We start from the raw sequence: 14,033 nt of genomic DNA, 5'->3' as shown, positions 1-14,033 counted from the left end.
AACACACACACACACACACACACACACACTTAGCCTCACTCATTGACATACAGTGCAATGGTGAGCGATAGGATGACCGTCGGTCGAGCAGAGGAGACGAGCAGCCTGGAAAGGTGAGGACAGAAAGAGGAGGAATGGACGCCTAACCATGAATAGACTTTGTGGCACTTCCTCAGGTGTGAGAGAGGACAAACACATTAGTGGATTAGGAAAATGATTGATATCAATGATAGTAAGATGGAGAGGGAAGATGAGGTCTTAGCCCGCGACTCTTACTGAACTTGCTGACACGACACATGGATGGGTATGATGACGTTATGAACTATATAACACATTTGGGCAAGCGGGAGCTTATTGGTGGATCAGCTATTTAGCTGGTAGTCTGACTACCCTTCATTCCCTTTTGAAATTCTCTAAAAAATATGCCCATAAGCAAGGCACCAAGCTGTTTGGAAGCCAGAAAATAATGGACTGTAACTGTGATGGGATCTATGTGTATACAGCAATACTTTTCCATGACTTAAAAATGAACAACCGTTTGATGATGATTAGGTTAACTTAATATAAATTAAGCCTGTTTTACTTCTAATGAATCTAATCCATCATCATAAATCGATGATTCAGTTGGATTTTGCTAACAGATTATTCACTCATCTACCAGACTGCAACCACTGGCACACGGTTCTGACCAAAAACCAGATTCATTTTATAGACAAAGTATCTCCTGTTATGGAGTGTAACCCTGCCACACCGACGAGGTCGATGTTATCATATTTCACAATTCTTGCCAATAACAATTTGAGAAAAGGGATGAATTGCGAGTATATTTGATTGTTTGATTGATTGTATTTAAGTTCTGGGGCGGCTAATGTGTATGTGAGTTTATTTAAACAACAAACAATATGTGTTTATATAGCTGCTCATTTTTAGCTGATCTAATCTACTTTTTAAATGTGATATATTCAGTTATATAAGCAGACTGCGGACGAGTAGCATTTTTCTTTTTTGTTTAAAGGTTTTTGACCATCACTTAACTCATAATCCAGCACTGGCTCTTAGGTTCAAGTCCCATGGAGATAATGTGTGCATGACATTATTCAATCAACTGTACCTTCAGTATTATCATGTAGAATGTCTTTTTTTTATATTCAATGCACTGTTACATAAAGAAACAGGGCCTTGAAGCTTTGTGCACAAAGCTGGAAAGCTTCGTGACCCCTTTTCTGTTTGTTTGTTCATCTGGATCAGATTTTAGCTACATTTTTTTTTTTGTAAATAGAGCCAATCTGTAATGCTCTACTCAACTATTACATTATCATTATATTATTAACATGTTTTTAATTAATGTCTTGTTAGCTCTATCAGTATATTCTTGTGTAGGAGACATGCGGGTGGAGAGCCGTGATGAACAACTCTGCAGCAACTTTCCTTCAATCGCCAAAGTGAGATGCCACAGAGGAAAGTAAAGGAGAGGTTAAGACACAATAAGTGGGGAAGGATTATTAAGACAAGAACACAGCCCTTCCTGTAGCCACCACTGAACTAGGCCTGTGGATCAATAGGTCACAAAAGGCACATACATTTGATAGTTTCATCCGCCCTATAAGGGAGTGCTGCTGGCTGAGGCTGCCAGTCCTGCTGACTGGGCTTCCCAGCTAAGCTGTATCCTGTAGGAATCATTTAACTCCTGTAGTGGTCACTGTTTCTGTGGTTTATCTGAACCCTGCATAAGGTTTACTGGTAAGTTCAGTATAAGGACAGATCTATATAGCTTATATTTCTAAAAAATTCAAAATCTTTTAGCAAGGGAAGAATATATGAAGTGGCAAACTTACACTAAATTACAGTTAAAAGGTGTCATTTGTTCCTCAAACCATTTACTGATTATCTAAAAATTAATGAATGCATGGCCACACATTTCTGTCTCGTGGTCAGTTTGCCAGTAATGTATAAATCATAGGAAGCGAATGATCACAATGTATCGTCAGACCGATTCCCGCCACGGTTTCAGAGTAAGGTAGTGCCGTACACTTGACAGGTTATTGATGCTGTTTTTCGTGTTTTCACATAGGAAGCTTAGCGAGGAGACGTTGGCTTACTTAATGTGACTCATTAATGGGACTAAATTCGACGTCAATGTTGCATCGAGTCATCAGATCGCTGTCATCTCAATAAATGCGAACACGTCACCCTCTGTGCACTTCCATTCACTCGTATTGATTAAATTGTACAACAGTGTGGAAATGTGAATAGTAGAAACGTGGCAGAGCACAATGCAGTTCACGATAACACCAGCAACACTATAATAATAATAATTATCTTTCCATTGCCCAGACACACCTACTCTCAGTGCGATGATGTGGTTTTCCGACACCCCTGCGTTGGGCGGCTAAGTCTACCAGTCCAACTTCAGTTTAGCTGAAACTGTGTTCATTTTGACAGAGGGTCATCGGAAATTGGGTCTAGTTTAGCGCACAGCTGTGTTTAGCTGGACTGGTCCCAAGCTAAGCTAGTCAGATGTTAAAGCAGCCCCATACAGTACGACCCTCGTTTAATCATTGCAAATACAGTTTGTTGGACAGGGCACGTGTCATCATCAAAAAAATAATTAAATTAGCCATAGAACTGATGTCGTATAAACATAAGGCGTCACCCCCAACAGCTGTTACATCACCTTTACCATTCGTTAACGCATATAATTAATCAACAAGGCAGAAACCTTCATGAGAATTACATCTGTCCGAGACCTGCATTCAATGACAGGCCTGCAGTGTTGCAGGAGCCTCTGTTGTGCTTTGATTGTACAGGTCTAGTTAAAAAAACAAAAACTCACACATATGATCGCCTGTGCGCCGTAACAATGCAGTGATAGTCTCTCTGACTTAAAAGACCTCAAAAGCTTTTAAATACCTCAAGGTCGTCTTTGCTATTATGTTATCCATACCACTGCTGTGAGTACAATAACTTCCATTTTGACTGAAACTGATAAGAAACCTGAAATTACCTTTGTGTGTGTCGCATGGTTAATTTACAATGCTGGCAATTTCAACATGAGGATAAATGTAAAGATTTAGACTTACAAGACTTTGAAGTTCTCACTATCTATATGGGTTTGTTAAAATATTCTACAATACTTTATACAAAGTATTACCAATACTTTATTAATACTTTACAACAACCGGTGGTGCATTCGGCCCGTGTGACAACTCACTTTCTTGTTCAAATAGTATGGGTCCAAATCCTCCAGCGGTGTGGTCCACATTCCATCAGGAATATCGCCGTAGATGAAGGGCAGGCTCTTCCCAGCCTCCAGATCACTGTTGGGCTTGATCTCATTTTCGTCAGTTGTGTCGCGGTGACTACTGTCTGATCTGGGCTTGGGTGGCTTCTTGTTCTTTTCTTCATTGATGCGCTTCTCGATGTTAGCGAGCGACTCCGGGGTGAATTTCTTGAAGCTGTCAGGTCCTGGGGGTGCAAGAAGAGGTGCGGCCATGTTTTCATCCTGCAGCTATTTCCTCTTTATTTGTTTTCCATCCCAAACATCCAGCTCTGAGAGGAGGAGAGGGACACAGAGGGAGGAAGAGTGAGAATAAGACACAGATAAAACAAAATGAAAAGAAAGAAAAGAAATAAATAGGCATTAAATATTAAAAAAATAAAATAAAATAAAAAATAATCATGTAGTTTCTTAATCCAGTGTGATTTTAATCATAATACTGACTAAACAACAAAGGGTTATGATTAAAATGGCTGTCAGGCCAGTTGCTCTGCACCCCCCTTTTCAGTTTCAGCATTGCTCAAAGCCTCACAGATGGAATTTACTAGTTCTGCCGGAGAAAGCAAACAAAGCAAAATAAAGCTGGAAAAAGTGCAAACATTTGGAACATGGGCCAGTAGACACTATTTCTGCTTCCTCCATCAACCTTAATGACCAAAGCACCAATCCTGTATCCCCAGAAAGCTAAACTCAGGTGTCCAGCACATAGAGAAGACAGGATTGAATTCCCTTTTTCAAGTTCTCTCTTCAAACGGTGGGCTTTTTTTTATCCCACCGGGGACTGTCTGAATCTCTCCTTCACAAGTATCTTATATGACTTTCCTCTGTATCTAACCCTGCCAAAAAAAGGCAGCATTTGAATGAACGTCTCGATCTCACCGAGACTAAACATCCAGTCTGCAGCTTAATGCAGCTTTTAGCTCATTGTTTTGGCTTGGAAGACTCTACGGGTTGAGTCTGAACGGCTCTACGCTGGCGATAGCTATAAAATAAGTGGGAAAGTGGCTTTTTCAGCTCACACCCTATTATCTTAAAAAGTGCAAAATGATAAAGGGCCCAAACAAATTTGAAGCCAATCAAGGAAAAAGACAGGCACAGATAAATGTATGAGTAAAGCTAGCAGGTTCATCGTGCTACATATTCAGCGTAAGTTGATATCGTATATCAAAGCTCGTTGCTGTGAATCTGTTTTTGGAGTTTACTTCTGCCGTCTTCTTGTTATGTCCAGTGATCTATCTTACAGATGAAGCATATAAATGAACGTGACTGGGATTTGTGTTAAAGAAAAGAATGGGTGGGGTTCATGGAATGAGAATAATTCAGATGGCCTGACTTTAAAATACATTTCAAGCTATTATGGACATGATTATGAGTTTGTTTTTTTATTCTACGTGACAAACCGTCCACCTGAGAAAAATCAAAACCTTGTTTGTCACCTGGCCCAACACAGGCCTGCTTGTATTCTGACTAAATAAATGACTCTACACAGGACATTTTATTCATTATTAATTTCCAATAATGAATCATTCTAAAGTGTTTGAGTGTGTCAAAAGATAAGAAAGGTTATTGCTTGAAATGATTGAACTTCTGGTTCACTGGTTAAACAGTAAGGTTGTAATAACATTATCAAATGCATCTGTCCAGGCTCCTACAATAGATGGATATCCCTCCCCACAGTTGGCTGATGGCCATGCTGTTTGATACACCACATATTTGACAGTCAAGTCACAGTTCAGGCTATCAAATTAGACAGTGTGTGCAACATTCAATGAAACAATGACAAGGGTACAGACCTGGAAATGAATCAGAAAGAAGTCACACATCCACAGGCGGATAGCGGTCCAACAGCCCCGGTATCTTCGAGAGAGAGAGAGAGAGAAAAAAAAAAGCCAAACCAGAAGAGGAATGAAGTCCGATTCAAGTAACCCAACCTCGACACAACCTCCAAGTCTCCTTCCACCAATGCTACATCAATTGATCTACCTTCAAGGTGATTCAAAGCAGCATGCAATAGCATGGCCAGCTGTGCATGTGCACTTTACACATAACGCTGGCACAGTCCTAAAAAAAAAAAAGAAGAAGGAAAAAGGCGACGTGGGGGAAACTGCTGGAAATATTTGGTTTCCACTAACTCACTAGGTCACAAGAGAAAGCAACAATCTTTAAAAATAAAAATAGAATAAAAGAAAGAAAGACAGCTCGGGTCACTCTTAAATCAATTACAGCGAATCATATTTGCGCATGTAACCGGCACCAAAAGCGCGTATAGCCCATAAAACGCTTAGATCCGTAACGAATCAAGGAATGAGTCCGAACATAAAAAAAACAAAAAAAACTGATGGATGACACTAACAACTCCGGCAACCTCGTTTGCCTCCCAGAGAAGAAAAAGATAAGATTGTCCGGTGGAGTAGCGTTTTTTTTTTTTAAGCAAAGTCCTCCTACGCTGCGTCCTCTGCGCGGAGGAAAAGACATCCAAACGCGCCACAGCTTCTGTCCCGTCACCTGCAGGGTGGGAAAAAAAAAAAAATCTTCTATTCTGCTCTAAGCACTCTGATGATGACCTGACATCTGATGGGGGATCTATAACCGGACACCGCGGCGACAGCACTGCTTAGTGAGGAGGAGGTTGTATAGGGCACTTGCATCAGGAGTCACATGGGCCGGAGGTAAAAAAAAAAAAGAACTTACACATCCTTCATTTCCTGCAGTGATGTCTTAATGCTGCCTTGTCTCTTAAATTCAAAGATGAATCCACACAGCATCACTGAGAGCAGGTGAGAGCAGAGGGGCCAAAAGTCCAGCCAAATATTAAAGAGGCCTCAAATAACCCCTCATATCCTATACTGAAGGGAGGGAAGGAGGGTCTGAGTCAATTTCAGGTTAAGTTATGACGCCCTGACTGGCACATTTGATGAGTTGTGATAATTATATATTATAATCAAGCATTTTATGCACATATAAACTTGTATGGGATGAAGCCCCCCACTCCTTCCACCCCTCTTTCCTTTCAGACTTTCAGTGTTTGATCATGTACCATTCTTTGCCTGACAGTGATTTGTAGCCTCGGTAAAGTCCACTGTTTAATACCGAGGCGCGCCGTTGTCCTATAGGGCCAAAGCCTAAAATACTGCAGTGTGGTTTATTGCTGCTATAGGCTCTAACTAACAAACTCATAGTAGGTCAGTTCAATCCACAAGACCATGTCCCGACAACTCATCCACCGACCCTCGCCTCAACTCCATAGCCCATCATCAGCACAACACCAAATCACACCTTTAAAAAAAAAAAAAGGGTGAAATTATTTACAGCAAAGAAAGAGAGAGAGAGAGAGAGAGAGAGAGAGAGAGAGAGAGAGAGAGGACCACTAAACCGGCCTTAAGGAAACACCACACCCGTCTGGGCTACAGAGCATCTATATAATGCAGGTTTATATCAACAGCATGATGGGAAAATGTGTTTTTTATTTATTTTTATTAAATTATATAATAATTGGGGAGAGACTCGTGAAAGTACCAGAAAAAAAAAAAAACAGGGGGTGCCGCGGCCCCTATGAGGACTGCCAAACTAAAGACGCACCTACCTCCTCACGCAATACAGTCTCCAAAGAGATTGCAAGAGGGAGGGAGGGAGGAAGGAGAGAGAGGAGGGGGAGGGGGGGGAGCGCAGAGTGGAGTGGGGGGTGGGAGGAGGGGGAGGAGGAGGAGAGGAGGGAGGAGGTGGATAAAACTATCATAGTTATAAAATGATGGTGGCCAGAGAGAGAGAGAGAGAGGAAAAAAAAAATTGCTGCCTTAAAAAAAAAAAAGATTTTTTATTTTTTTTGCAAGCGACGCATTATCCGCGCACTCGTGTGCATGTATGTCGGGGATGCTGTGCTTCCAGTCCAGAAGGAAGAAGAAGAAGAAGAAGTTGCTCGTGATTGCACTTCTTCTCCATCCCATATGCGTATGTTTCACATACTGACACATTGAAATGTCATTCCATCCAGCGGCAGGCCAACACCCCAAAATAAGCAGCTGTCTCTCTCTCTCTCTGTGTGTGTTGTGTTTTCCAGCACGCCGCATCACAAATCCGCGTTTTTATCCCCCCCTTTCTCTGAAAAAAATCACATTTTTTCCACCCCCCCTCACTTCTAACCGATGCCTCTCTTACATATTAGCCCATGTACTGGCAAGGACCCCCCCCACCCCTCATTCCCACACCCCCCCCTCTCTCTATCTCTCCCTCCACAGACGCTAAAGGAAAAAAAAAGATGCTGAGAGAGAGGGACCGCGTTGCGGCACTGGGATGCAGTCAGTCGACAAAGTAGGACTGCGATCCATCCCACGACACAAAATATGAGACAAAGCAGAAAACAGATTGTCCACTTACTTTTTCTCGCATTAAAAGAAATCCAGACAGCTGTCACTGAACTGCAGATGTAGAAAAAGAGTCGAGAGTAACTGCGGCTGTCGCCATATTGTTGCTGCTATCTTCCTTCCCAGTGCGTGCGGCTACCCTGCATAATTGATGACTCTCAGCAAATTGTTAGGGAGTGTCGGTAAATGCCTTTAGTTTCAATAACGGACAAGAGACCGCAGCATCGTAAGCAGAAACAAACACACACACACACACACACACACACACACACCGTTCATGTAACAAGTCAATGATATTATGGTTTGGATTGGTATATAGATTGGGAAGATATTTATTTTTCATCTAGATCTGCTATGATAATAACTTTCATAATAATGAAACTGTGTCGTTACATGTTATTTCTAGAATTAATCCTGGAAGTTATTAAACAAATTAAAGACTAAGTCTGAGCTCATAATGTAAGCTTTAAAACAATAAACCAATTTTTTTATATATATATATAAATTAATGTTTGATACCAAATTAATAACTGAGACTGTGCTTTGCAGCTGTGGGTGCATAAGCACAAATAATTCATTCAAAAGTGGTTTTATATGTCTTATAGTGAAGCGGTTGAGTGTAACCTAGCCTAGTTAAATTGACCTACAAATCAGTCACTTATTATTAGTATTATTAGTAACATGTGACTTTCAAATATGAAACTCAGCAGGACCCTAAAAACAAAAAGCAGCTCATTCATGTGGATATTTAAATTTTTTCCTACTGTCACGTGTCCTATTACTGTAACTGAGATTTACATTGCCGAGACTCAGTGACCAAGATTTTGATTTCAAAGCATGAGACTGTCTAAGAAATGTTGCAACTATAGCAGCACATGTATTAAACCCCTGCTGGCAACAGACTGAACCCTAAAAATCCATATTCTGGTATTTAACTTACACATACAATCTCTAATGTCAGCACAAAATAATAAGACATGCCCAAATCAAAGATCGAATATTGTAATACACATGATGCAGGCAAAATGCATGGAGATGGATGGCATCAACCCACAAAGCTGGTTATTGTTGAAATGGTGCTTGTACGGCGTCTTCGCCTTTTGAACCACTGGTGTTCTTTATTAGTTTAGTTACTAAATCATTTTTAATATTTACACGGTGTAATAGTTTTCCATTCAAAGCCAAAGAAAGGTCTACTAGCTCGGTTTTGCTCGGGGTTTCTGCCGGTCATAAGGAAGTTTTTCCTTGCCGCCGTCGCCAAGTGCTTGCTCATGGTGGTAATTGTTGGGTTTCTGTAAATAATATTATAAAGAGTACTGTCTGACCTGCTCTATGTGTAAAGTGTCACAAGATAACTTTTGTTATGATTCGACACTATATAAATCAAATTGAATTGATTTGTTTAGTGCAGCATCTGGCATTGGAAGAAGTTATCTTAGCTTTTAAATCTACCTTACCTACTTTGTGTCACTGCACTAATGTTCTATAAAGTTGTCTGTAGCAAGACACAGATATTTTTGTTGTTGTGTAATTTTATAGTATTATAGAGTATAGAATTATAGAGTATAAACACATGCTAACACTGCTCACACACACTGAAAGACATTATTTTCAATACATTGTGACCCCTTTGTCTAATACCAAGCCTTCATCCTTCAAAACCAGAGGATTGGAAGCTTTTTTTTCTCCAAGCGTTTTGAATGTGACCCAACAATGTCTCTATCTGGTGGAGCTCTGATGAACTGCAGCTGAAAGTGTACAGGAAATCAAACGCTTGGCATGCCAGCATTTCGTTACAGAGAGCATGGGAAATAGTCGAGAATGTAACCCCATTCCCGTTAGATTTCACAATGTGTGCTGTAGTAGGGACAAAGAGGAATTTCTCTTGAAGTCAGACCCTGGAATTTTCTCTGGAAGGCCCGAGGCAGAGCTAATGAGAGACAAATGTACTTTAAGCATTGTTGTTGTAATATTGTCTGTGTGTCTTGTGTCTGTCTTGGCCAGAGCTCCCTTGAAAATTTGATTTTTAATCTCTATAGGACTTTTCCTGGTTGAAATAAAAGTTTAATAATAAAAAAAAAAACAAATGCAGCAGTTATTTCTTATTTTTGACTGTTTTTTCTTGTAAATGTAAAAAAATAACACTTTAATCTTTACATCCGTTTTTAGTCACATGTCTAGTCACAGGTCACAGTGATGTAATGCTATATGGGACTTTCCCTATGGCTCCACCTTGGGCAATCAAAGAATTTCCAGGGTGTAGTTCATATCTATAGTCTGATAAAGCCTTTGCACTCATTACAGGACACATGACAAATATGTCATGGCAGGAGAATGCACAGTCACTGCACAAAATTCCCCAACTAGGACTAGGTTAAGGTGCAATGTAATTACTGATAAATAGGGCAAAGGGTACGCCATCCATCCATCCATTCATCCATGCATACATTCTCTTCCGCTTATGGGGTTGGGTCGTAGTTGCAGCAGGCTTAGCTGGTTTGCACATCCAAAAAACGCCTAAAGGCGGCAACAAGACAAAAGATTGTAAAGCTCAGTTCAGATCCCTTTGACAATGCCTGACAGTGATCTCCGTCATGTTGAAATTATATCGCTCAGTTAAAATAGCCGGGAGCTGTTTGCACAGTGTGTGTATCTTTTGTCTGATTCTGACATACAGTACATGTACTGAACTCTCTCTGTGCCGCTCTGTACTCCAGCAGACTGTGTTTGAAATCAAACAGTGATTATTGTAGTAAGATTTGACTTGGATTTGTCAACCGTTGTCTCAAGGTCAAGAAAGAACTCAACTTTTAAACCCACGTGGACGTGGAAGCACTCAGAACCATGAAAAGTTTGAACACTTACTTTTGAGGTCAAATTTCAGCTTCAATTTAAAGGTGTCAATATTCTTATCAGATGAACAATGTAAGTAAAATAACAGTAGTATGGGGCACTGGTCAGCTCAGTAGGTAGAGTGGGCACCCCACGTACAGAGGCTCAGTCCGTGGGTTTGAATCTGACCTGTGGCCATTTGATGTCATTCCCTCTGTCTCTCTCTTTCAACTTTCCTGTCACTCTTCAGCTGCTACTATACAATAAAGGATCATAAAGCCCAATGAATATATATCCCTAAATTCTCAAGTTTTTCAAACAGATTCTCGGTTGACCCTCATCTGTAAACGTCTGGCTTGCGTGTTATGTTCACTGTTATAAAAATTAGGATTGTACTGGGCTGCAGATGTTTTAACTCTTAGAAGGAGTGTGTGTCTTTTGTATTTTGCATATCTTGTGTACTTCCCTTATCCAGCATGTGTTTGCTGAAGCTGGCAGGGAAAGGTCATTAAAAAATGTTCAAGGACAAGAGAGACAGATTAAGAGAAGTGTCATTTTGGACAAGAAACATAATGCTCATTACAAGGGGAAAACCAAAAAAAGGACTTGTTAGTGGGAAGATGTCCGAGACAGCCCATTTTGAGAATGAATTGTATAAGAACCACCTGATAACGCTCCTCAGTGAGCCTGTTAAACGCTCCTTCTTGTACAAGAATATTAAATTCAACTTAAACTTTGATACTTTGAATCCAGTCCTCCTTATTCAAAGGTTCTTCTTAAAAAATTCTCATAACATTCACTTGCATAAAAATTGGATGGACTATGTATAAAAAAAGGGCTGTGAGTCAGACACTGTTTAACCAAATTAGACGTAAAGAAAGAATCACATGTGAGACAAATAAAGTTACACCTTTAAGGTCTTTGACTCTTTTAGTTTGCGATACAAAGTAGAGCTACTTCTAGATTAAAAACCAAACTGTGTCTCTGTTGTGAGCGGCTCTGGAAAGACTTCAGAACTCACTATTGTAAAAACCTTTTGACTTAATGAATCCATTTGTCTGTCTGAATCTAACAATGCATTCTATTGTTTTAGTGGTTTTAATATCTTACTGCATAAGATACTCTCCCTGTGCTCCTTTTATAACGCTTTATTGCTGTTTTGTGACTGATTTGAAAGGTGCTATAGAAAATAAACTGCATCGTTTATTCTCATAATAAGAGAAGTGGATATTGGACCGTGCTTATGTCATCGCTTTCTGCTCGTTGACCTTTACTTTGAAAGGAGTAACCGGATTTCCTCGTTAGGCTCGTGTTAAGTGTGGCTATTTAAAGCTTGACACGTTGCTCGCAGTTGAAACACGCAGTTGGGCGCCACGCACTTCCAAGGCCCGCAAAAAAAAACCCAAAATGACTTTTCTAATGCGGGTTTTCGCTCTGCTTGTCAATGCGCTATGCTTGCCTCTCCATCTGATGGACGCGGTCGGTTTGTATCAAATATACAAACGCATCTTCCCGTTTTGTTTATATCGGATTTCAGTAACTTACAACAAGAAGATGTACGACAAGAAGAAGGAGCTGTTCCGCAGCCTGTCAGAGTTCAAGAAGCCCGGCGCGCAGCTCACGCTGCTGGAGATCGGATGCGGCACGGGCGCAAATTTTGAGTTTTACCCGCCGGGCTGCAAGGTGATCTGCACAGACCCGAACCCGCATTTCCACAAGTATCTGAAAAGGTGCATGGATGACAACAGCCACCTGAGCTATGAGAGGTTTCTGGTGGCGTCGGGGGAGGACATGGGGTCAGTGGAGGACGATTCGGTAGACGCTGTTGTCTGCACCCTGGTGCTGTGCTCCGTAAACAGCATAGCCCAAACTCTGCGTGAGGCTCACCGCATACTGAGGCCAGTAAGTCATCTGTGGCTCCTGAAATAGCCACACGTTGTTTTAATCCTCAATACAATTGCAGGGGGGCATGAATGCATCATGCTGCAGTTGTATTAAAGGCTACTGTTCTATAAATGGACGTGCAGCAGGGGGAAGCATTAGAAATGAATGTGCAACTCACTAAACAAACACAAAGCAAACGGTGGTGTTTGCTTTTTCTTTTACAGTGTGTTCACTTTTTACTGCACAGATTTTAATATACATTTTTTTGGAATGAAACTAAACTAAAAAAATAATAAATGAATGAAAGTCTGAGTCTGACTGAGAAACTAAGCCTTAAACTTTAAGGCTGATATGCAGGACAATGTGCTGTTGCAGATAGAAAGGTTCATTTTAAGGTCAAATAAAGTGACATCACATGCAAGTGCACAGAAAAAGGGAACATGGACATTAGTAAAACAATAAATTTCAAAGTTCACCAGAGAGAACAGAATTTATAACTGTAAAATGTGCATATCTTTTACAAATTGAAGGAATACTTTTCAATATATATATATATATATATTATATATATATATATTAGAAAATGGTATAAGCTTAAAAAGATCCAGTGTCCTAGAACAACCGAAAACATGAAGTAAATACTCTGTTGTCCAACTTTAAAAAGGAATATAATAACTGGGTCAAATCATGCACTGCAGAGACGTGACCCCCCTCACACATGCACCGGCCAAAGTACTAATTATTCCAGCTTTAGGTTGTTATTATAACTGGATTTCTTCATTAATCATTAATCGTGCTACCTTTGAACTGTGTAGTAACATTACACATCTGAACCATGTGATAATGCCGGTGCTGTGTCATTCCATTTGTCATGTTCCAGTTGGTGTACTCAGACTTTAAACTTCATAACATCACCGTTTCATTCAATATTTAATAAACAGTGCACACATAACACATGTTTACCTTCCAGGGTGGAGCCTTCTTCTTCATGGAGCACGTTGTGGCAGATCCCTCGAGCTGGGCATACTTCTTCCAGCACGTTCTCCAGCCTATTTGGTACTACTTTGGTGACGGATGCGAGGTCACCCGTGATACGTGGAAACATCTGGAATCAGCCGGATTCTCTGAACTCAAAATAAGACACATCGAAGCGCCGCTCATCTTTGTGATCAAACCACACATCGTCGGTTATGCCGTCAAATAGATCTGGTCTGACTGATCTTTGTTGTACGCTTGCCTCATAACCAGTGTGTCAATAATGCCAAGCACTAAACGCCTTTCCTCTGTGAAATGACTGATCACCAGTGATACCAATAATAACAATCAGTTTGATACTAATTTTACTTTTGTATTGAGAAAAATACACCTTTTTGTGTTTGGTGAAGACAAATTATTTTAATACTTATTTCTAATCTTAGATAGACAGCACAAAATACTAATTTTGCATGCAGTTTAAGTGAAAATATATCTTCTTGTTTCATCTTTAATGATTCCCCATCTCCCGGTTGTTTGCTGATATATACAAATCAATATGATACTGCCATAGGAAAGTTTTGTCTGTCAGTGTTTGTGTGTTACTGCTGTATTATCCTGTACCGTTAATGCTGTGACCGTTTCACTAAAAACTTCTTTTGCTGTGATTATGATGATTGTGTTAGTGATTAAAAGAGTTTAGTCAA

General features: G+C 40.3%; 2 protein-coding genes across 10 annotated transcripts in view; one reads left to right on the top strand and one right to left on the bottom strand.

Moving 5' to 3' along the window:
* The window catches only part of scn8ab (sodium channel, voltage gated, type VIII, alpha subunit b), a 47,085-nt gene extending 39,298 nt beyond the window's left edge, over window positions 1-7,787 (bottom strand). For 5 of the 9 annotated variants that reach the window (XM_019257897.2, XM_010746239.3, XM_027279272.1 and 2 more), the window contains exons 1-3: window positions 7,652-7,786; window positions 5,071-5,134; window positions 3,212-3,549 (exon numbers count right to left, since the gene is read on the bottom strand). In XM_019257897.2, the coding sequence (XP_019113442.1) occupies window positions 3,212-3,493 (282 nt within the window). In that variant the 5' untranslated portion in view covers window positions 3,494-3,549; window positions 5,071-5,134; window positions 7,652-7,786. Of the gene's footprint in view, window positions 1-3,211; window positions 3,550-5,070; window positions 5,135-5,260; window positions 5,910-7,651 lie in introns of those variants that run through there. The other 4 variants (XM_027279271.1, XM_027279268.1, XM_027279269.1 and 1 more) reach the window with 3 other exon arrangements.
* Window positions 7,788-11,805: 4,018 nt separating this feature from the next.
* LOC104931274 (methyltransferase-like protein 7A) lies at window positions 11,806-14,033 on the top strand. Its single transcript, XM_010746245.3, has 2 exons — window positions 11,806-12,372; window positions 13,325-14,033. The coding sequence occupies exons 1-2, from the start codon at window positions 11,878-11,880 to the stop codon at window positions 13,556-13,558; spliced, it is 729 nt and encodes a 242-aa protein (XP_010744547.3). The 5' UTR covers window positions 11,806-11,877; the 3' UTR covers window positions 13,559-14,033.

Source organism: Larimichthys crocea, chromosome VI (assembly GCF_000972845.2).
Source record: "Larimichthys crocea isolate SSNF chromosome VI, L_crocea_2.0, whole genome shotgun sequence".
Taxonomy (NCBI): domain Eukaryota; kingdom Metazoa; phylum Chordata; class Actinopteri; family Sciaenidae; genus Larimichthys; species Larimichthys crocea.
The sequence above is the reverse complement of the archived record's forward strand: the minus strand, read 5'-3'. Positions and strand labels throughout refer to the sequence as shown.

Excerpts from the sequence above, each read along its gene's own strand:
- LOC104931274 (XM_010746245.3), top strand. The coding sequence starts at position 11,878 with ATGACTTTTCTAATGCGGGTTTTCGCTCTGCTTGTCAATGCGCTATGC. Across the intron at positions 12,373-13,324 it reads CTCACCGCATACTGAGGCCA|GGTGGAGCCTTCTTCTTCAT; the intron begins GTAAGTCATCTG and ends TTTACCTTCCAG.